We start from the raw sequence: 22,986 nt of genomic DNA on the forward strand, positions 1-22,986 counted from the left end.
TTAGTGCCATCTTCAGCTGCTGTCCAATAAGAGGATTAAATTCTTATGCAAATCCCTTGAAGGCAGTTTATGATGAAGGGAGGTGAAGTTCTTCGTCATGGACTGTCTCGGAAGCATCCGAGTAGTTTGGATTTAACACACAATGTGTTCTGCCTGGCTCTGGGAGGCCTGGTGAATTATTTATTTCTCATAATACCCCACTGAATTTGTCTCCTGTCGCAGAGGCAGGAGGTTATTGTTTTGAGTGTGCTGTGTGTAATTTGAACTCTTGGTTCTGGCAGTGTGATGAAGGCTCTTGCTGGGTTTGTGGGATAAATACTGTTGTTTTCAGTCCTCCTCAAGCCCCACCTAAGGAGGGCCCATGTCAGCTCACGAAAAGTTTGGATGATACCAGGACTTAGACATATGATTTTACAAGATTTTCCTGTGGATTTTTTTTTAGAAGCTCTCTGTTTACATCCTGTTTTCTTCAAATATGTGGTTGCCAAACACAAGGATTCATTAGGACTTAAATTTATTTTAAAAATCTCACCTGAGTCTTTCCAAAAGCAGACACATAAAGGGGAGGTCTCAAGGGACCACCTACATGTGAGCTAGAGCTACCATTAATGGTTTTTCTCTTTCTTTCCTGCAGGTTCATGTGTTCTCAGTTACCTAACCAGGTACTGAAGAGCATCAGTATCATTGACAGCCCTGGCATTCTCTCCGGAGAGAAGCAGCGCATCAGCAGAGGTGAGTTGCAGGGCTTCAAAAGAACCAAGCTCACTATTTTTGCTGCCCAGGATAAGTCATCATCCTAAATCTGTTGCACTGGGTGGTGATGTGTCCCAGATTTTCTTACTGTGAGGCCTATTAAGGCTGGATATAGGGTTTGGATGTTTTCTTTTAAAGAGGTGGCGTTGGCATTTCTGCCATCCTGCTGCTGTGACAGCAGATGGCTGTGGTTGCATGATCCTTTGGCTAATTGTTGCTTTGACACTCCTGAGAAAAAGCCTGATTTCCATCATTTTAATTGCTTTCCACAGAGTAATAATTAATAGACTCCTATATCTACTGTTGAAATTCATGACCACCCTGAAGAGCTGTGGCTTTATTCATGTTTAAAAACTGAGGGGGTTGGGCTATAAATAAGGTGTTTTTATTGTAGGCACAGCTGCTAGTATTGCAATTTAGGTTGCTCAGTCATGCTGTAGTATAATTTTCAGTCAAAAGCATTAAGGTGGCAGGAGGAAGAGGGAATGAGAATATTAAAATTCTGCAAAGAACTGAATGCTGTGTTTAACATGCTGTTTAAGAAATTAGCCTGTCCTTGAGAAACTATTAAAACAAAATAGCATAATGTAAATAAGTCTTCCTTGCTTGCTTCAGCTGCTTTAAGTGCATGTCAGTGATTTCTGTGGAGCTGTAAATGGTAGTGATCCAGTTTGTGGCTTATGCTGCTCTGTTTTCAGAGCTTTTATTAAGAAATGGAAAATGGTGTGTTTCATGTCTGAGTGAGGGGGAAACAATCAGTTCTTTAACATACCACATGTGGGACTTTTTATTTGAGGAAATCTGGGAATGAGCACAATATATGACAGCTGTGCAATCATAACTTGTCTTTACATTGCACTGGTGGAGTAAGAGACTAACTGTTTAGGACTGTAATCCAGACTACACTTGCTTAGTAAACTGGTCTACTAGATGTCAAGGTCAAGGGACATGATTCTTTCCATCTACTGCACTCCAGAGTAAGGAACTGGCTGGATGGCCAAACTCAGTTGTGAACAATGGCTTGATGTCCAAATGGAGGATAGTGAGTGTTGTTCCTCAGGGATCAGTACTGGGAATAACATCCCAGTGTTTAACATCTTTGTTGGTGACTTGGACAGTGGCACTGAGTGCACCCTCTAGACGTTTGTAGATGACCCCAAGCTGTGTGGTGTGATCAACATGCTGGAGGGAAGGGAGGCCATCCACAGGGATCTTGGCAGGCTTGAGAGGTGGGCCCACTCCAACCTTATGAAGTTCAACAAGGCCAAGTGCAAGGTCCTGCAGCTTTTGATGTATTGGGAGTATGGATTGAGAGTAGTCCTGAGGAGAAAGACTTGGGGGTGCGTATTGATGGAAAGCTCAACATGAGCCAACAATGTGCAAGTACAGACCAAAAAGCCAACCATATCCTGGGCTGCATCAAGAGAAGCATGGCCAGCAGGTTGAGGAAGGTGATTCTCACCTTCTGCTCAAATGAGATCCTACCTGGAGTACTGTGTCCAGCTCTGGAGCCCCCAACACAAAAAGAACATGGACCTGTTGGAGCGGGTCCAGAGGAGGACCACAAAGATGATCAGAGGGCTGGAACACCTCTCCTATGAGGACAGGCTGAGAGAGTTGGGACTCTTCAGCCTGGAGAAGAGAAGGGTCTGGGGAGACCTCACTGTGGCCTTCCAGTACTTGAGTGGGGTCTACAAGAAAGCTGAGGAGGGGCTTTTTACAAGAGTGAGAGGATACGGGTAATGGTTTCAAACTGGCAAAGGATAGGTTTAGTTTAGATGTGAGGAAGAAGTTCTCCACCATGATGGTGGTGAGACACTGGCACAGGTTGCCCAGGGAAGTTGTGGATGGTCCATCCTTGGAAGGGTGTTCAAGACCAGGTTGGATGAGGCTTTGAGCAACCTGGTCTAGTGGGAGGTGTCCCCTCCCATGGCAGGGGTGTTGGAACTAGGTGGTTGTCCAGGTTTGGTCCTGCCTGTGGCAGGAGGGGTGGAACTAGGTCTTTAAGGTCCCTTCCAGCCCAAACCATTCTATGATACTGGATTCTTTGTTCAGTGACAGAACGTGTGAGGTTTTGTCCTCTTGACTGTGTGAGCAGTAACGTGAAGCATGGGGAGAGAGCTCTGTGCTCCTGTGTGTTCCTGTATGCATTGGTGAACTGGCAGAGATGAACAGTGTGAGTGCTCTACACCTGTGCAAGTAAAGGCTTGAGTATTTTGAAACCAGGTAGGTAAAACACATACTGCATGTTGGCACTCTTATTTCTAGGCAGAAATAACAAAATGTATAACTAATGATCTTTAATCCTGAAAAAAATCTTCTCATAAGATGTCCATAAAATGTTCAAGTCTCAGTTTACACAGTCTGATAAAAATCAAACATAATCTTAAATCTTCTGCTTCTCCAATGTGGATTCCAGCTCCCTTTTAACTCCACCACAAACAATTAGGCTCATGTTCTTCTCTTTGTTAAATCAAGTGAAAATGATGCTTGGCAGCATTCAAGAATCTGTTGCCACTTCTGTGACACCAGATGGAAGTGAACATGAAATAAGCTAAAAACTAGAGCATCATTTTAATGTGTAACTGAAAAAGCAAGCAACTGTGTGACAAATTCAACACCATTAGGGATTGCTGTGGAAGTCCCAGGCTTCGTGTGGGACAGAGTTGTTTCACTGGTGGTCCTGTGTTGCTGAAAGGACCATGGCTCTTCACTGCCATCTAGAATTGCTCTTGGGACTTAAAGCATATCACTGTTTATTGTTCAGACTCCATTTCATGATGGTATCTGCCTTATCAACTGTTCTAGCTGTTCTAGGTCTAGCTGTCCTGCTCTTTGATATAGTAAACTCTCACCTAAGTTGACAGGGCACAGTGATAACCTCAAACTCTTTATGTGTTTCACAGGTTTCAACTTGATTAGTTTGTATTTCATGGTTTTTTTTTTTTTCCCAGTGTGTTAAGGGTTGTCTTGAGTACATAACTTGGCATAGTTCTTTAAACACTCATGTGGTTCTCCCGTACAAAGCTTAGCTTTAGCCAGTGTGGGTGTACCATAAGATTTTGGGAGTCAGCTTTAGAGCCCTGCTATATGCCCCAGGCTTGCAGGGCAACTGCTGCCAAGGCTTTAGGCTTCTTAGACTTGGGCAGCAGCATACATGAAGAACCTACAGACACTGTATGGACCTCTTGCACACACCTATTGCATACTCTGATGATGAGGCAATGCTGCACTTGCCCCTCTCTGAAAGGTTGTGTAGTCTGATACGTTTTCTACGTACAACTGTTGAGCTGCTTGTGCAGCTTCCATACAGGTGGTTTTGTGGGGTGCAAACTTGACTTGGCCTGTGGTGCTGCACACAGCAAGCCCTGTCTGACCTGCTGGCCTGGTTTTGGCTGGGACAAAGTTCTTGCAAAGGAGCTGGTGAAGTGCTGTGGTTTGGATTTGGTGTGAGAACAGTGTTGGTAACACAGGGATGTTTTAGCTGTTGCTAAGTAGCACTTAGCCTCAGTGAAGGCTTTTTCAGTTTCCCATGCTCTGTCTGGGAGCAGGAGCACAAGAAGCTGGGAGGCAGCGTGGCCAGGACAGCTGACCTGAACTTCCCAAAGGGATATTCCATACCACAGAACATCAGGCCCAGTATATAAACTGGGGGGAGGGCTGGGAGGGGTGGGTCACTGCTGGGGGTCAGGGGGTGGTGAGCGACTGCGCTGTGCAACACTTGTCTTTCTTGGGCTTTCTTTCTCCCTCTTTTGTTATATTCCTTTTCATCACAATGATTATGATAGTTTTATTATTGTTGGGGTTTGGTTTTTTGTTTTTCATTTTAGTTACTAAGCTATTATTATCTCAGCCTGTGAGTTTTACAGGGGTTTTTTTGATTCTTCTCCCATCCTATTGGAGAGGGCAAGAGTGAGGAGCTGCGTGGTGCTGAGATGCTGGCTGGGGGTAAACCATGGCACCAGCTTCCTGAAGGAGTCAGACTGTCTTCAGCCTGTTTATGCTACAAGTCTAATTTAGCACCTCTCGAAGTTTGAATCGCTTAGATTACTTTTTAAATCACTATGTGCAAATGTAAGCAGGATTCTACAGATGTCTTCTGCTGTCCCTAAATGTGTGTCTATCAGAGAAGGTTCCTCAGACCAACAAGGGTGTTTTCCTGTGAATTGTGTTGTTACCCCTTAAATTCACTGTCTGCTTCTCACTGGAAAAGGTTGCAGCTGGTGTGTTTCACTATGGGGACTGTCATTTCCATTCACTGTGAAGGTGGTTATAGACTGAAATGTAGGGATGCTTTTCTGTGCTTCTTAGGAAAGCTCTGAATATACAGGGTGTTTCTTCAGAATTTCCTTTCTGGCAATTTCACAATTTTGTATTTCAAAATTTTATAGTTCAGCAAATTTCTTAAGCTTTTGGTTTCTATTTCTCTTTAAACTTTTGGTTTTCTCATAAATATTTCTTCCATTTATTAAATGTCTTCAGGATGAGATTTTTCATAATTCTGCAATGGAATAGAACATTTAGTAATACCTGATAAGTATTCTTAGATGTTTTGTTTCTGTACTTTATTGGTGTCTGTTCATATCTGAGTTTTTATATGACCTTACCTTGTTTCTGACATTGAGGAGCAGCAACGTTCCTTGCCAGTGATGTTTTAATGTATTTGGTGGGAGAATAGCATTACAGGACCTCAGTGTAAAATCTTCGCTCTTTGCTGTTGGTGTTTATTTCCATCTTCTGATGAGCAACTGCTTAACTAGTTACCTATGGTTAGACATAATAGTTGTTTAATGATAGAGTTTGACAGGTATCGCTAGGAGTAAGGTGAAGCCTTCTGAGACCAACAAAGCAATCAAATGTTAACTTCCAGGTTTAAAATGCAGGAAAACAGTAAAGGGACTATGTAAAACCACAGGATATGCACTACTTTTTCCCAACGTGTTTTATTTATAACTCTGGAAAGCATGCAGGCTGTGGATGAAGGAGCTGATCACTTTCTGAAGGGTCAAAAATATACACAGATTACAACATTCAAGGCTGTTTCTCTTGACATCTTTCCTACTCCTGTTGTCATCAGAATATTGTGCCAGAAGGTTCCTGCCTGTTAGTTCAGTGTCTGCGTAGGTGGCTGGAGGAGAATGTGCAGCCATGTGCCAGCATTGTCCCTGGGCAGACAATGCCCATCCCTGTGCTGCTTCTGCAGCATCACTGGTGACATTCACAAAGCCCACGTCACGTCGGACAGAAATGTGTGTATGGTCTGCAAGATCTGGAAGGAACCATGAGTGTAAGGAGAGGAGGAAGGAGGAGGAACGTCTGGTAGGATGTGGGGAGGAACTGCTTTTAGAAAGAGGGTGGGGGACTGGGTCATGACTGAGTGGCAAGGGAGCATAGATTTCATGAATTCTGGGGAGAGAGCTCAGAGGAGAACAGAGGATATTGGTTAGCTTGTGTTTTTAGAACTGGTGTTAGTTAAATACAGGTAACTTTTGCAGTTTGATCTGGCTTGTGAAAATGTAGTCATGGATTAAGTAAGGTGATGTAAAAAGTTGTGTCATTTTTGTCAGGCTTTCCCTTGCAGTGAGACACTGTACGTTCTCCTTAGGATTAGTCCTCCAACAGGAGTGCACCAAGAGTGTTATCTGGGATTGCTGGATTGACACTTTCATGAATGTAACTGGAAGAGTCCATCCCAGCCAACAAAAAGTGCCATCTTCCCATGTGGGACTGAGGTCCATCTGAAAGTCTGAGAAGTTTGGTTGGGTAGGAGGGGAAAGGCTGCTCTTGTCCACCTCCAAATCACATGTTGTAGCCTTGGTTTTGTGGTACCTAGACAGCACTGGCAGGTGGGATTGCTCCAGCACTCTGCACAGCCCTGATTCATTTGGTATGTGGGTATGGTTCTCTGAGCTTGGAGGCTGTCATTGGAGCATTCATCTGAGAGGCACTTTTCTTGGCACAGCAGCTCTTCAGTAGTGCCAGCCTCAGGGGTGGAAGAACTGGACACTCTGTCTGCCTGTGCTTGCAGAGAATGGGTGGAGCCCATCAGGACTTCTTAATTGTTTTATGAATTGCAAAAGCTTTGGGAGATGGTATTAGGGCAAGCTGGAAATTATTTACCTTGTGCCCACAAGGGAAAGCCTACTGTGTGTTTAATCTTTAGTACTACCTGGCACAGACAATTGACCCCTGCTCACACCACACCTATGCTGCAGAGCCCTATCTCTGAGTGTGGCTGGTGGCTGTCACACACAGGGCTGGTGCTTTGCCCTGTGCCAATGACACAGGAGCTCTCAAGAGCATTCCTCTCATCAGTGTTTGCAGGGCTGGTAACCATGTGCAGTTCCTCTCCAACTTTTTCACCTCTTCCACATTGTTCTGGTCTGTTCTCTGTGGTCTCTGCTCAGTGTGTTACTGATGCCCCGTGGTTGGAGGCAGCAGCTCCCTCCCTCCCTGCAGCCTGGGACAAGCTCAAGAGCTCTGCAGTGCTGCTGGTGAATTTCTTGGTAACCACGTGCAGTTCCTCTCCAACTTTTTCATCTCTTCCACATCGTTCTGGTTTGTTCTCCTCTGTGGTCTCTGCTCAGTGCGTTCCTGATGCCCCGTGGTTGGAGGCACCAGCTCCCTCCCTCCCTGCAGCCTGGGACAAGCTCAAGAGCTCTGCAGTGCTGCTGGTGAATTTCTGTTTTCCTCTGCTCCTTAGCTGGATATAGGAGTGACTTACAACTTTCTAATACACCTTTGGACGTAGATGTTCTACCTGATGAGACATAGATCGTTGGACTGGATATAATTGCTGATATCAGTCACTGGAACAAAACTTTGAATAAAAATAACAACCGTAGAGCAGGAAGAGGCTGAGAAGTTTCAACACCAAATTGGTTTTGGTCAGGTTCTCCAAACTGCTGTGTTGACCTTGTACTGGTTGACTTTGAAAGCCCTAATCCACATACATGGATTCACATGTGGTGAGATCCTAAATGCATTGTGTCTCAGTGTTGTCCTCTGTTGCCTTTCAAGATCAGTGCTTTGGCTGATGGGATAGATCTGCCTTTTGTTCTCTGTGTGGACAGGGAATAAAAGAGAAATCATGAAATCAACCATGTGAAAACCCTGGCTAAAATATTTAGTCATATATCATTTCTCTGTAGTTCAGGTATATTCTAATGGCTAACCATGGAATCTGTGTCTAAAATAGATTCACTTCTGATGACAAATTCTCATTAAAATGATAGATTTTTTTCAGATTTTTTTAATTATGTCTCTTTTTTCATACCAATTTTCAGCAAGCAGACTTCTTCAAAGCAAATACTTCATTAATATTTAATTTGTATTTAAAATTAAATTATTTCTAGTTAACATACCCTTGTTGACTGTACAATTGGTTTTGTGGTTCAGATTCCATCTAATATGTGATGGGACTTTATGTATTGAGGACGCTTTCTAACATATCCAAATCTGGAAAACTTAAAAGAATTTCTCTTGCTTCATTTTGCAGTCTTGAGTATTTAATCTTAAGCATAATTCCTTCTACATGAGTGAGATCAGAACAGGTTAATGCCTGCTCAGATCTGTGCGTGACATACAAGACCTCAGGTCTTCCTTTCCTGTTAAATTTCTATAAAGATAAATTTTTCATACTGGTTTTGATTAGACTGTTAGTGTGAAGTGAGAAGAGTTCTCTTCCAGTGGTGGTTTGTGCAACTTTCCTCCTTTCCTTCAACTTCCATCTCACATTCAGCCCTTCAGGAACCAGTCATGGAAAGAACATATGAAATCACCAGAGCAACCTTCTCTGGAAAGGAAACAGATTTTGCATTCCTTACAAAATAATCCTTTAATTGGAAAAGATTGGCTTTTTTAATATAGCCAGTTAATGAGTCTGATCTGCATCCTTTTGGATTCTTGTAACACCATTTTGACATAGTCATTTCAGTTTGATGCGTCTGTGCTGGATTTTTGGTCAAGTTTTATGATCTCTTTTTTTGGGAGGCAGATGGGTAACTTGGGACATTTACCTACTATTAACTAGAATTTCTGCATTTCACTTCATATGCTATTTGTCACTTTTAAACAAAATACTTAAGACAGTTCTTTCCTGTGTTTCTAAGCGTGCATGAGTGTGCTCCATGACAAATCTAGAGTTAACCTTTTTTTCCCCCTATATCATGGATGTCTGCTCTTCTTCATTTTGGACCTAGTCAGGTTCTACTGGAAACCAAAAAAAAAAAAAAGAGCTAATTTCCTTTTGGATTCCCTGTTAAAGACCAACAACTTGCAAGTATAATGAGTAATGACTTGACTGAACCAGCATTATTTTAGAAAAAGCTAAGCAACTTTTCAATGGCTCCATACCCTTTTATTTCTGCTATTTAAATATGCTAGGAAGTGTGAGGAGTGGTGGAGAGTGTTTTGCTTGTGTCAGATGTTAAGTGAAGTGTTTGGATAATTGGCTCATGTATGAGTAGTCTAAGTGGGTTTTCTTTGCTGGGGGATTGGAGGTTTAAAGGTTTATCTTGCACAGCTGAGAAATGACCCAAGACACCCTGGAGGGCTGGTAACAGAGCTTTTTTTGCTCTAGGTATTTAAATATCTGCTGCCAGGGGCAAAACTGCTGATTGTTTGGGTTACTTTACACCTGTCCTTGCATTTTGACTTTTTCCCCTTTTAGCTCTGATTCTGTTTGAGAGGAGGAGGAGGGGTGGGATGTCAGCTCCCAGCTCATACCTTGCCCTTCCTTACTCAAACAAGATGAGTCACGTTCCTGCCAAGCCCAGTGCCACATCACTGGTGGTGACTCTGTGGATTAAATGGGTCACTTCTGAATAAGCAGTTCCTGGATACTGTTTGTTGTGTGGATGAGGTACTGGCTGTGCATTGAGACAGATGCTCTATATAGGCTTTCCTTTAGAATATTAAAAAGCTTGTTTCAGATGATCAGAAAGGACATCTGAAACCTGTCATGTCCCCAAAGCCATCAGCAGTGCAGGCACATTACTTGTAAATTGTCCACTGTGGCAGAAATAACAGCAAGTGCTGCAATGCAAGGAGAGATGAGTTTGGAAGTGGTTTTAAAATCTAAATGTTTTGATTGCTGACTTACCCTGGGGAGCTGCACTGGCGCTGTTGTCTGTGTCAGTAGAGTGCTGCCAAAGTGGCCAGCATTAACAGCAATGAAGAGAGCTTGTGATAAGAGCCCCACGGGCACTGTTGTCTGTGTCAGTAGAGATGGGGAGTGCTGCCAAAGTGGCCAGCATTAATAGCAGTGAAGAGAGCTTGTGATAAGAGCCCCACAGACCTGCTTAGCCTGGGGGCTCTGCTGGAACCAGAACTCCTGGGAAGAGGCAAATGTGGGTGCGAGTGATCTAGGAGATGGATGGTAAGGTTGAAGGAAGGCAACTGATAAGACTGGTCTGAGGAAATGTAGGACACCATTGTCCTGACCTCACTGTTCACAGACACTCTCTTCCAGGTTGTCCATCTCCTCTTTTCCCTCAGGTAGATGTTGTGATCCCCTTGTTCTCTATCCCCGTCCCTACCTTCTCTGAGACTCACTTTTCTGAACAGTAGGACTGTAATAGTGTATTCTTCCTTCAGGCTATGACTTCTGCCAAGTTCTGCAGTGGTTTGCTGAGCGGGTCGACCGTATCATCCTCCTCTTTGATGCCCATAAGCTGGATATATCTGATGAGTTCTCAGAGGCTATTAAGTCGTTCCGGGGTCAGGATGACAAAATTCGAGTGGTGCTTAATAAGGCTGACCAAGTGGACACACAGCAGCTCATGAGAGTCTACGGTGCACTGATGTGGTCCCTGGGGAAGGTGATCAACACTCCAGAGGTCCTGCGGGTCTACATTGGCTCCTTCTGGGCCCACCCTCTCCGAAACACAGAGAACAGGAGACTCTTTGAGGCTGAGGCACAGGATCTTTTCAAGGACATCCAGAGCCTCCCACAGAAGGCGGCTGTGCGGAAACTCAATGATCTGATTAAGAGGGCAAGACTTGCAAAGGTAAGAAAAGATAAAAAGCCTAAATTCATTAAATGAACAGTCTCTTCTGTCTCTTTCAGTCTGTTCTTTCTCACCCTTCCCAATCTTTCTTTACCTATAAACTCTGTGTTTTTCAGCAAGTGGATTAGATTGTCATGTTTTCAAGGAAGAGGCAGAAGCAAGGAGGAAACTGAGACTTGTACTGGGCTGCCTCCCTAATTTCAGAAAAGGGATTTGATGTTTTTTAGTGTATTAAAGCTATTGTTTGCTTGTTTGGGGAGTGAATTTTGTTTTACATTGTCCAGTGAGGTAATCTTAGTGTTACTTGTTGGAGATAAACCACTATTTTTATAACAATAGCTGATATACAGAGAACACAGAGGGAAAAACCAAAAAAAAGGGAAAGAAGAAAAAGAGGGGGAGGAAAAACTCAACCAAAACTATTCATTCACATGCAACTTTCCATATGTTTTTTGTGTGTTAGTGCCTTAATGCATTACTGTCAATCAGCTGCTGTGGAAAAGCACTTTGACTAAATGCATTTCTATTATACCCTGGAATACAGGACTGATGAAAAGCCTCACTTCTGATGAAGCACAGGTAGTGCTAAATTGAAGAAGTGCATGTGCTTTAGACTGAAACCCTTGAGCCTCTCAGATGATTGTCTTTTTCATTCCCAGTCAGGCACATTTGGGTGATACAGATTTGAGTCATCATATCCAGAAAAATCCAGCTCTCATTATCCAGGAATATGAATGGTGTGCCCCACTGTAGGGAGCCCCTGTCACCATTCCCCTTCTTTTTGGCTCTGGAGGAGTACATGTGTTGAGTCCCTAACCAGTGTGCATGGGCAAGGCTGTGGGTGACATCTCTGACTGCCTCCAGCTGACTGTTGAAAACATGATTAATTTTTTTAATGTCTCAGATTGTCTTTGATGAATGAGTGGATGTCACTTTAAAGCTTTGTGAATTATCACCAAGTTTTAATTACCTAGTTGTATAACCTTCTAGTTATATTTTGCACTAACCTTCAGACTCCCTTGTTTCATCTGTCCTTTCTTCTCACAGCCTGACTAGAGTAAGCTGTGGTTGCAGTGTGAAATATTTCTTTGTCTGGTTCTCTGATTCTGCAGTGAGCTCCTTTTTATTGTAGCAGTGTAGCTGCTGTTAGAATAATAGTTAAAAGCACTGCTAAGCTTCTTATTTTGAAAAGCTCAAGAACAAAATGAAAATTGGTGACTCAAGAATTACAATTTGTCATTTGGAAAATTGGAAGAGAAGGAAAATTAACCTCAGGAATATGTAAAGAGGAGAAAACTGGTGCTGCCAGACAGTAATTCTAATTTCTTATGCAGCTATCAAGCAGAATGTGAGTTAATGCAGTTGTCTTGGAACACATTTTCATGTGGACTTCTAAGCACAGATGAAGAGGACTTTGTTATAAGACTGGGTGTGTGGGAATGTATACTGCTTCCTATGTTGGCTTAATTAACTCTCTGAACAGAATGATTCACTTGAAGCCTGAGCTTTAGGCCACCCCAAAGCAGTTGCTTCTTTGAAAATTCTATTTAAAATCACATTCCTGATGATGTTGTGTTAAAAGTTGCAATGATCTCAATGCTTTTTGTAGATGCTGTTGGCAGCTTTCTGCTTTCATTCGTTGCAATTGTTTTGGAAGTGGGAAAGTGTCAGAGGGAACATCTTTAGGTGTTTGTATTTAATATAAAATAAAAAAAAGGTGAAGGTGAATACAAAATATGATGCTCATAGGGCATGCTAGGTGGACAGCTATGGAAGGGGAATAAACAGTTTATCTGCAGGAAAGCAGCCATGTAATCTTTCCAGTCATCCTTCTGTCTTCCAAACTGAACTTAAAGTACTAACAATCAAAACCAATTTTTTACAGCATTATGTGGTGTATTTTTTTGTCCTGTTTTTATGCCACTGTCTTCTTAGTCTCCTCTAAAACCATGTACATTAACTAAAACCAAAAGCAAACTGTTAACTTGTTGTCAAATTTGGGCATTAGGCTTTTTTATGTTTTAAGCCCTGTGACTCACCATCCCATTTGGAAGATGGGAACTGTTCTTATCTACAAGAAACACATGTGAATACTGGCAGACTTCAGCCCACTTAGCATACACATGTGAAACAAAATGTTAATGCTTGTGAACTATAAACATACATTTTGGGCTTTTGTGGAAGTATGAGTGTAAACATAAGATCTATAAAATTACTTGCAATTACTTACTAATGCTCTTAGAAATATTCTTGTCGACTCAGTTCTGTCATTCTGCCCTACTGGAAAATTTTCTGATTTTATGCAGAAACCCTGCTTCTTTATGCAGTTTATTTTTTCTTTCTCCTCTGTAGATATTTAAGTTTATCTGCCATTAAAATGCATGCACTTTTTATAGACAGGAGGAAATGATGTTGTGGGAAAGTTATGATCTTAAGAGGTGCAAAAAAAAACAGTTACACCATTTTTCTTTAAAAACAAAGAGTTTTTTTTCCCAGTTTCCAGTAAGCCTCCTAAATAAATAAGGAAAGGAATGGGAGAGCACTTCCCCTGTACAGACTCTGTAATGTTTGTACAGAATACTGTAAGGCACATTCTGTTGTGTTTTGGTGGGTATTTAGTATTTATACTTAGATCACATGTGTATAACCACCTTTCTCTTCTGATGCTTTTTTGTGAGTGTCTTCCCCAGTCTTCAAAAATTCAGCTTTTTACTGCTCAACAGTTTGAGAGACATTTTTAGTTTTCAACATTTTTTTTTCTGTGTGTGTGAAAAATTTAAGTAACTTCTGTTTTGGGAACAGCTGCATCCTTTTTTTAATGAAGAAAGACCTGAGTTTTGTAAAGATTTATCCTGGTGGGGAGGTCTTTTCAGTGGTCCTGGCTGGGTCAGAGCTTAGAAAAGCAGAATTGCTTTTAAAAGAAGGCTGCCCTTGAGCTTCCCTCTTGAGTGCAGAACAAGTGTCAGTGTCCACACAATGAACTAGATAAGTGAACTGACCTCAGTTAAGGAGTAAAAACACCATTTCTGTCCAGGACCAGACTACTTGCTGTGTGGCCAGGCAGATGCTTTTGGTAGTGAGAAGTGGTGGGAGGGTGATAGGGGTGAAGAGAGGAATGGTTCAGGGTAAGGGTGGAAGGAGTGTGCACAGACAGGATGGATTTTTTGATGGCAGTGCTGGATTATCTTGATCACAACAGATGGGAAACTTGTAAGAGCTCTGCAAGTATCAATGTGTGTCAGGAGTTGTCATCCTGAACTAATGTCTTTCCTTGTGTGCTAGAAAGACTCTACTTTTCTGCTGAAGTCTTCTCAAGGCAACAGTGGCCTGCTGTTCTTGCACTGACTGCTCTGGCATCCTTGTGGCTGCATAAATACAGGTTATAGGTACTTTTCTGGGAGCAAGTAGGTAGGAATGCAGTGTCCTGCAGTTGGATAGACATGCCCCTTAGCATACTTAGATTACTTGAGGCATTATCCCTTCACTTCCCCCAATAATTGGTGAGGCAAATGGAGTTACAAATCTTCACCACTGAGACAGATGGACCAGTGTGGCTGGTGCCCTGTATGATCCATGCATGTAGTGCCAGGATATGGTTTTTGAGCCTTAGTTTTTCTCTCACCATTGGCATGGATAGAATGCTGTACTATGATTCCTCTTAAACTCCAATCATGCATCTGTATTTCTTTTAAATATTTGCTTTCTCTCTGCCCCTCAAAGGAATGTTGAAAGCAGTAAAAGCTTGTTGATAACTGTTCACGTAAACATGACGTTCCAGAACCAGTCATTGATAATATCTTATCCTTGAGCTGACTTGGGGAAATGTATTATTTCTGTTTCTTTTTATGACTTGGGTGAAGAACACTAATGTGAAGTGTAGATAAACAGCAATCTTGATTTCAGTTTTGCTTCTTCTTAGGTTCATGCTTATATCATCAGCTATCTGAAAAAAGAAATGCCTTCTGTATTTGGAAAGGAGAACAAGAAAAAGGAACTCATAAGCAGATTACCAGAGATCTACAGCCAGCTGCAAAGGGAATACCATATCTCAGCAGGGGACTTCCCTGAAGTCAAGAAAATGCAGGTAAAATTATTACAGTTCCACTGTAATGATAACTAACTTTTCAACAGGGTTGCTGAACTGGAAATGATAGGGCAAAAGTATTATAGTTTAGGGTCTTCAGCAGTAGAGCAGCTGAAGTGACAATCAATCATGTGTCTATTATGGGATTAACATGACTTGGAAGCAATGCAGAACAAAAAAACCCAAACCACCACACCCTGCTAACTTGCTTAGTGTGCATCCACTGATACAGGGCTATAAAAATTGCCATAAGGAATCAGACCTGTCCTTTTAGTCAGTATTTGGCCCCTCGTAGCAGACAGTACTAAAGGTTTTTTGCAAAGAAAATGTCCATGGACACTTACAGACTGACCTGGTTCCTGGTTTGTGTCCTAGATGTGGGTATTTATATGGTTTTTGTAATGCTGTCATATACTTGTGTAGGTAAAGATGTGCTTAGTCACATGTTATTCATTTTTACTCTACTCTGTTCTTACTCTCACTGTTTGCCAAAGAGTAATAAAGGCAATGTATTACTTGAAAAGTCCAACTCAAAACCTGTCTTCTGAAAATAATCTTTTTTTTTCCTGTCCTTTTGAGCTTTTCTTCTATGAAGAAGAGAGAAGTGCTTGATTTATATCCTATTGTTCATTTTTAATTACCTTTTTTCTCTTATTCATCTTTTGAACTATATGCAATCTTACTACCAACTTTCTATCACTTTCTCACCTTTTTATTTCTACAATCTGATTTGAGGTGAGTTGTTCAGAGAGTATCCTAGGGAAAAACAGCTAATGTGTTAGCAGTACTATTCAATTTGTTCTTCAAGGCTCAATTTGCAGCTTTTGGATCTCAGATCATAGGCTTCTTAGTGGCCTTTGAATTAGAAGGTAGTTCAGCTTGGAAACTGAGGAACATGAGATGAGAAACCTGCAGTTTGGTCACACCATGGACTAGTCCTAAGGGTGTTGTTTTTTTTTTCCCAGACTGACACTAGTGTATCACTCTGACAACTTGTGGTGTGCACTCACACTGCTAGTCATCAACAGTGGTGACTGCCTGAGTAGCCTATCTACAGGGATGCACAGATTTCTTTTACGAACTAAAATATTTAACTTGGGAATCAATTATTAGCACGAGACAATAAGTTATAGATGAAGCATAAGAACTGTTGCAGCAAGGTTTTCACAGGCAGGATTGGTGGAAAGGTTTCATGAGTTAAGCTTTAAAAGGACAGTATGTGGAAAAAGCTGACTCTTCTATTGCCACTTTTCATGGCGATGCAACATTTGAGAATGAGAGGTGATCCCTGCTTAGTTTGAATACTGAAACAAGATTTGAAAGTCACATTATCAAACTGATAGTGCTGCTAAACCTCAGCAGCAGATGGCAGCAAATATATACATGAGAGAGGTTGCTGCTGTAAGAGGGAGTAAAACTGGGAGGAAACCAAATTGTGCCAAAAAAGACAGCAGGTTTGGCCTTTGCTCCCTAAGATTTATTGCATATCATAAATGTATACTGATGAGTTGCTGTAAATCAGGTGATTGTGCATAAATGTCACCTGAACAGAGTGATGGTTGTTGGTTGGCTATCTTCCTGTGAGAAATCCAAAGTTTTTTGTGCATGGCCAAAGCCTTTTGCCTGTGCTTTGGGTTTCATGGGTTCATATCATTATAGTTCTGGTATGTTTTGGAGAAGCTCCTTGAGGTGACAGATGTGATTTGTTAAAACAGTTGAACACCATTTTTAGAGGGGTTTGAAAGGGGGAAATATGTGGGATCTTTTTAAGTTTCCACTGTAGCTCTCTCTTCCCTGCTAGCATTTTGCATGTGGAAATCATTTAATAACTGCCTAAAGCATTTTTAATTTTCCAGCACTCTGGTGTAAAACATGTTTGGGCTTGGGTTGGAGTGGCACATATCACCTAGTTAAACATCTCACTGAGGTTGCTAGGAGTTTATGTACAAGATGGAAACTCTGCAGACCATATGACTTCTGGCAGCACTTCTATAAAAACATTGCTGCTGTTATACCAGCTCAGTTTTTCTCTATTGGTAAAGGACACTTCTTCATGACCTGGCCACAAACAAGAAGTTTAATCTGCAAAATCAGATCAGTCCTGCAAATTCTTGGTTTTATTTTTAACTTGAAATGCTTGCATAAGTAGTAGCAGGACTGAGGACCTATTTGCATGTTTTCTTCAATGTTTGGAAGAAAATCACCAAATAGAAAGTTTTTGGGTGGCATAAATCAGCTGCCACATTTTTACACTTTGCCAGTTTGAAAACTGTGTTGTAAATGTAATTTAATAGATAAGCTCATACTGTTGCAAAATTGTCTTGGTGTTTAATCAATGTATTTGGTGTATGGTACATATGTGTCCACTTCTCCTTCAAGAGGAGTTTCAGTTATGGAAACTGCTTCAAAAGATAATGGATTCTTTTAATTTGAAGCCTGTTCTTTAACCTCCTCATTGTGTTGGAATTGTTTCTAACTATTGTCACTGAAACCTTTGTCGTTGACAGGAGCTGTTGGAGACTTGTGACTTCACTAAATTTCATTCTTTGAAACCAAAGCTGATCGAAGCTGTGGATAACATGCTGGCCAATAAAATTGCCTCCCTGATGAGCCTGATCACTCAGGAGGAGAGCAATATGCCCACAGAGATTGTACAAGGTGGAGCATTTGATGGCACGATGGCAGGACCCTTTGGCCATGGATATGGAGAAGGTGCTAAGGAAGGAGCTGATGAAGAAGAATGGGTTGTTGCTAAAGATAAACCTGCTTATGATGAGATTTTCTACACTCTGTCACCAATCAATGGCAAAATATCTGGGATTAGTGCAAAGAAGGAGATGGTGACTTCTAAACTACCCAACAGTGTCTTGGGGAAGATCTGGAAACTTTCAGACTGTGATGGCGACGGGATGTTGGATGATGAGGAGTTTGCATTAGCAAAACATCTCATCAAGATCAAACTGGATGGTTATGAACTGCCTGGCACTCTCCCTTCCCACCTGGTGCCACCATCTCACAGGAAACCTTTGCAGACAGCAGAGTGAAAAAAAATACGAGGAGAAGAATAAAGGTTTTGGAAATCTTTAAACAAATGTGTCGAAACCACCAAAATTTGAAATTAGTCTTAGATCCGTACACCTCACAGTGCATTTCATTCAAGTTACTCAAATTAGAAGCATGGTAGCAGGGGAATATTCATATAGCTGTCCCTGCTGACCTTCACTCAGACATGCTTATCACAAGTGCCTTGCAGAGATCTATCATAAGGTGAAAGTGTTTCTGTAGCCCTACTTCTGTGTCTTGCTGCCTTTACAACCATCAAGCAGAAAAGACCATGTGTAAAAATCACTGACCTTCACCAGACCTGGATACTTATCAACCACAAGGTTCTCCAAACTATTTAAAATAGCTCAAGGAAGCTCTAAAATATTAAATTCACCTGCCTGTGCAAGTAACATTTTCTATGCTGAAAACAACTTTAGGCATCAAGTGAATGTCAGCATCTCTGTAGTGTAAGAAAAGGCCAATATAAAAGGAATTTTTTTCTTTTTATTATTTAATAGGGGTTTAGAAAAAGAGCAGAGAGTAATGGGGAGAGTCTTTTAAGTGCTCAGAATACAAGCAAACATGGTTTAAAACTTTACTGGTTATAGCTAAAACTGCAAAATATTAAAATAATTGTTTCAATCTGCCATCCTATTGTCCTGTTTCCTGAAGAATTGCTTCTTCAGTCTTATGCAGCACTATATACTCAGTTTTATCACTAGAAGAACTGAATCTCCTCTGATCCTTGGATCTGGAGTCTCCTTTGAGGTTTCGGTTTAGCTTCTCTGCAGACAATACATTCCTGAATTGTTCAGAGTGACAGCAGAATGTTTTCATAAGCTTAAAAAAAAAAAAAATCATGTTTCCATTGAAATCAAGCTTCACTTTCTGTTCAGAAAAGATGTATTGTTCAAAGTCAGCCTTTTCAAAGCACATCATATTGTCTTGGGACGTTTTCATTGATTATTTAATTTCTATTTACAGGTAATTATACAGTTATCTCTATGTATTTTTTTTATATATAATATTTTAAAGTAATTTTTTTTAATTCTTTCTTTTGCCAGCATGTAGCTGACATAACCACAAAAGAGATTTGATTCCTGCAGTGGCAGATTTGAAAGATGGGGAGGCTAACAGAAATCTTCCCGTAGACTGTAAGGAGTGATAGGTCTCTCCAGATACTGTCCCATTATTGAAAAAAAAGATTGTGTAAGGAATGGATGCTTCATAAACATTCATTTTTCTATCACCACAATGCAAGTTGAACGTATTGGCTGCTTACAACTGATTTTTATCAGTACCTTAAAAGCTCAAATTGTGACCCTGTGAACTTGATTCTTTCAGGGAGGGCCAGTTCTTTTCCAGAATCAAACTTGGCAGTCAGTTTTGCTTTATGTATGTGAGCAGGAATTGACTTGTATTCCATCTGTAGTATGAAATACTCTGCACATCAAAGGTACTGTAGCTTTCAGCACTTCATCTTTGGGTCTCAGTAAGTGATAGCAGTAGTGCCTTCTGAAACAGAGCAAGCCAACAAGTTTTTTGGCATCCTTGCAGCAGTGGTGGTGGGAGAACTAATTGGGGTATTGTCTCCCAGTTAAGATTTTAGTCACATGTTCAGATTTTAAGTGACCTAAGAACCACCTCAGCTTTTTATTTCATATCATTCATTTTTAGGTTGTCAGTCAGGTTTAATATTTGAGATCTTTGTGGACCTCTAATCTTCCTGCGTCTGTTCTATTCTGATGTGAAATTAGCATAAACTTTGCCAGGGCTCCACCATGTGAAAACAATGAAGCTATTTTAAGTAACAGCAGAAGAACACCTTTACCTTGCCAGGCTTCCGGGCTCTATCAAGGATATCCTGGCATAGTTAAATTGTTCTTGAGGACATGTTTGCTTTTTTTTTTAATTCTTGGGTTTTTCTCTTATCATTCAAGCATACCAACTTTTTTTTTATGTTAGAGCTAAATTAGGAGCCTTGGTGCATCTCTGTGCACTTCAGCAGAGCTGTGAAACTCAACCATGAGCCTACCTGTGTGAACGTACATCTGCAAAGTAACTGATTGTTTTTTCTATGTAATTTATTTTTGATTGAACAAAAATAGTCTTGTAGACATTGCAGAAGTTGTTGAACAAAAGCAACAGGCTGAAGAATTAGTCATGTGTGCTTGTTTGTATAAAGTGTCTGCAGTCAGTAACAAATTCATACACTAAAGACCAGCCTTACTAGCTTAGTAAGGATAGACACCAGGAGAAAGAAATTAAGTTTATATATTGTGACTACTGTAGCATGGGCAAAGCTGAGAGGATCTGGGAAGTTGCTGATCTTCTGACTCTGCCTTACCTTGCTTTTCAGCAGCACAGAGTTCTTGGGGTGGGCTTGTGTTTGAGATCCCACCATGTCTAGCTTCCAGGGGTGATGCTCCAAATGCACTGGAGCCATGTGATCCCATGCCAGTAGAAACATCCTCCCTCGGTGAGAGGAGCAGGATAGTTTCTTAGTGACTTTATTTTTCTAGCTTTTTTGATGGTAGTAAAATGGAGAATGCAGCCTTCTCTTCAATCTACATGACAGTGTGCTAACTTGGGCTTAGGGGAGACAAATTTAAATGCATCTTTTTGATAAGTTTAAATATTTTGTCTAGGGGGGGTTGAAATGGTTTTCCTTGTTCTACTGTAGGATTTGGAAGAGGAATTCACAAAGCCTGTATAGGAGTAGAGGTGGATTTTCTGTTACCTGGAGGACTGGAAGTATTTCAGGATGGGTATGCAGAGCTACATGCATAAATATATTTATAGATGTGTGATATGGTGCACTAGCATCACACTCAGTTGGTAGGAATAAAGTACATGTCACGTGGACTTCCAGCAGCAGTTTCTTGCACAGCTAAACTGGTAGAGTGGGTTGCTGTAGCTCAGGGGGGAGGATCTCTTGTCTCACTACCTCCCAGGAGCCTACTCAGTTTACCTCACTGGCTCTTGGCTTGCAGGAGCTGACAGGCCCCATTTAGTTGGTTAAACCAGCCCCACACAATGTGGCTAATGTTCCGTGGAGTTAGTGAGTCCCTGTGTTAGGAGCATGAGAAATGAGCAGGATTTCCTTCTCTCATGGAATTGTGCTCTCAGTAGTTATTTGGAACAGCAGTATGAGGTAAACTTTGGTGTTCAGTTTGATGTTACTTTATATCTGTTGAAGAAAGGCTAAGATGTTGGATTTGGCCCCCTTGTGCCTAGGATTTTGGTTACATTTGCTGTGAGACAATTCAAAACGGCCAATAACTCATCCTGTGATATCAGTGCCCACTGGTGTAGTCTGCTGCCATAAGCCAAAGTCGAGACTGCTGCTTTTACCTCTTCAGCTATTCTGAAACAGTTTTAGTTCCCAACCCTAATTCTCCTCCCGCAGAAATGAATTAGAATATTTTTGTAGATTGGACAGAAAATGTGGAGCTACTGCTGATCACCACACTACAGGACATGGAGAGTCTTTTAAAGCTGTGTGAGCTTGAAAAGGGTGAGTTTACAAAGATTTTTCAGGTCAGGGTGAGGTCCCAGTTGTTAGTTGGGGCTGGTGTGGATTTGTGTGGAATCTGGTCTCAAAGCAGCAGCATCCAGTCCCTGACTTTCAACAACATCTTTCATCCCCAGTACTTGAAGTGTGCCCTGGTTTTCCTGTCACTTCCTTCCCTTCATAACGTGCTCTCACTTTGGCTGTGTATATTGTTGGGATTTCAGCAGAGTTTGAAGCATATGGTTTTATAGGTGTGTGTAACTTAGCACTGAGAGAATGAACGTGAATTTTGTTTACTACTTCACATACTCACCTTTTCTAATATTTTTGTTAAATACTGTGTTTTCACTTCAAAGGCACTCTGATTTTTGAGGGAAGGCTTGATCTGTGCGGTATGTTTCAGTTTGTCCAGCTAGGCAAACAAAGTTGTAAGTTCATTATTGTTGCACTTTTATGACACAATAAATTCCTTGCAGATACTGTAATATATTTTAATATGCTTTGTAATCATTTTTAGAAAGTGGTGATAAAAACTGCTGATTTAATAAACTAATACTGAACTACCTGAGATTTTTCTTTTGTAAGCTTCTTTCTGGAAACTCATCTTTCAGTGACTAGAATTTTGTAATCCTGCTACTTAGGCCTCTTAGACATAGTCACCATTTGGCAAGCTGCTTATTTTCCCACCTTGGTTTATGTATCAGTAATAGGTTATGGCTCTCTCTCTTCTCTGTCATTGAACTTGTTGCTGAAATTACCGCCCATGCCAAGGCTTGACTCAAGAATTAAATTTATATTTAAAAAGGAAAAAAGAAAACCCAACCCTCTAGCACCTCTCTGTAATTAGCACTCCTCCCTATCCCACTGGGAGGGGAGAGGAGTGAGAAAGTGACTGCACAGTGCTTAGTTGCTGGCTGGGCTTAAACCATGCCACTTGTGATCAAAACACAGTCAGGAGGAGGTGTGTGTTTCTCACAAGGACATCCAAAAGTCCTGTATCTGTACAGCTTTTCTGACCTCTGAGGGAAAAATACCTTCTCTCATGGAAACCCTGGTATTGAGATGGATGCCTCCCCGTTTTCCCACAGGACTTCATGCTAGCACAGATTTGTACCTGGTGATAGGCTGTGCACTCAGCCACTTTCTGGTATTTTTACATATGATCATCTTTTTTAAACAATGAACTGTTGAAAGATGTTGCTTTTGCATCTTAGTAATTTCAGATCAATCTGTTTTTTCTCAAAATGCATTCTCTTCATGTTTAGTCTGAAAGTAAGACATTAACCAACACTAACTAACCAGTAAGTTCAGGGCTTGGCAATTTTAGCCTACAATGAAGAGTAATTGCAATTTTTCTTCATTTCACACTGCCCTGTCTTATCGCTTATCTGCTAAAATTTGCACCCTCAACGTTAACTGTTTATGCAATGCTATGTCTTATGGCAAGTACCTTCAATCATTCCCCATGACTGGGTGGCCTTCACAAAGAAACTGGCATGGCTGGGCTGGGAGGGAGCTGTGGTGGTCATCAGCGGGGGACCATATACCATCCTTGTGGGTGGAGTGCCATGCTCTGGCAC

At 41.3% G+C, this 22,986-nt stretch overlaps 1 protein-coding gene across 1 annotated transcript; it reads left to right on the top strand.

The window, feature by feature from the left end:
- Positions 1–608: 608 nt before the first annotated feature.
- On the top strand, positions 609–17,891 carry LOC103777215 (EH domain-containing protein 4). The gene is made up of 4 exons (XM_008944759.1): positions 609–732; positions 10,351–10,763; positions 14,683–14,847; positions 17,355–17,891. Exons 1-4 carry the CDS (start codon positions 609–611, stop codon positions 17,889–17,891), a joined length of 1,239 nt encoding a protein of 412 aa, XP_008943007.1.
- The last annotated feature ends 5,095 nt before the right edge of the window (positions 17,892–22,986 follow it).

The sequence above is a fragment of the Merops nubicus genome, unplaced genomic scaffold (genome assembly GCF_000691845.1).
Source record: "Merops nubicus isolate BGI_N331 unplaced genomic scaffold, ASM69184v1 scaffold13757, whole genome shotgun sequence".
NCBI classification, from domain to species: domain Eukaryota; kingdom Metazoa; phylum Chordata; class Aves; order Coraciiformes; family Meropidae; genus Merops; species Merops nubicus.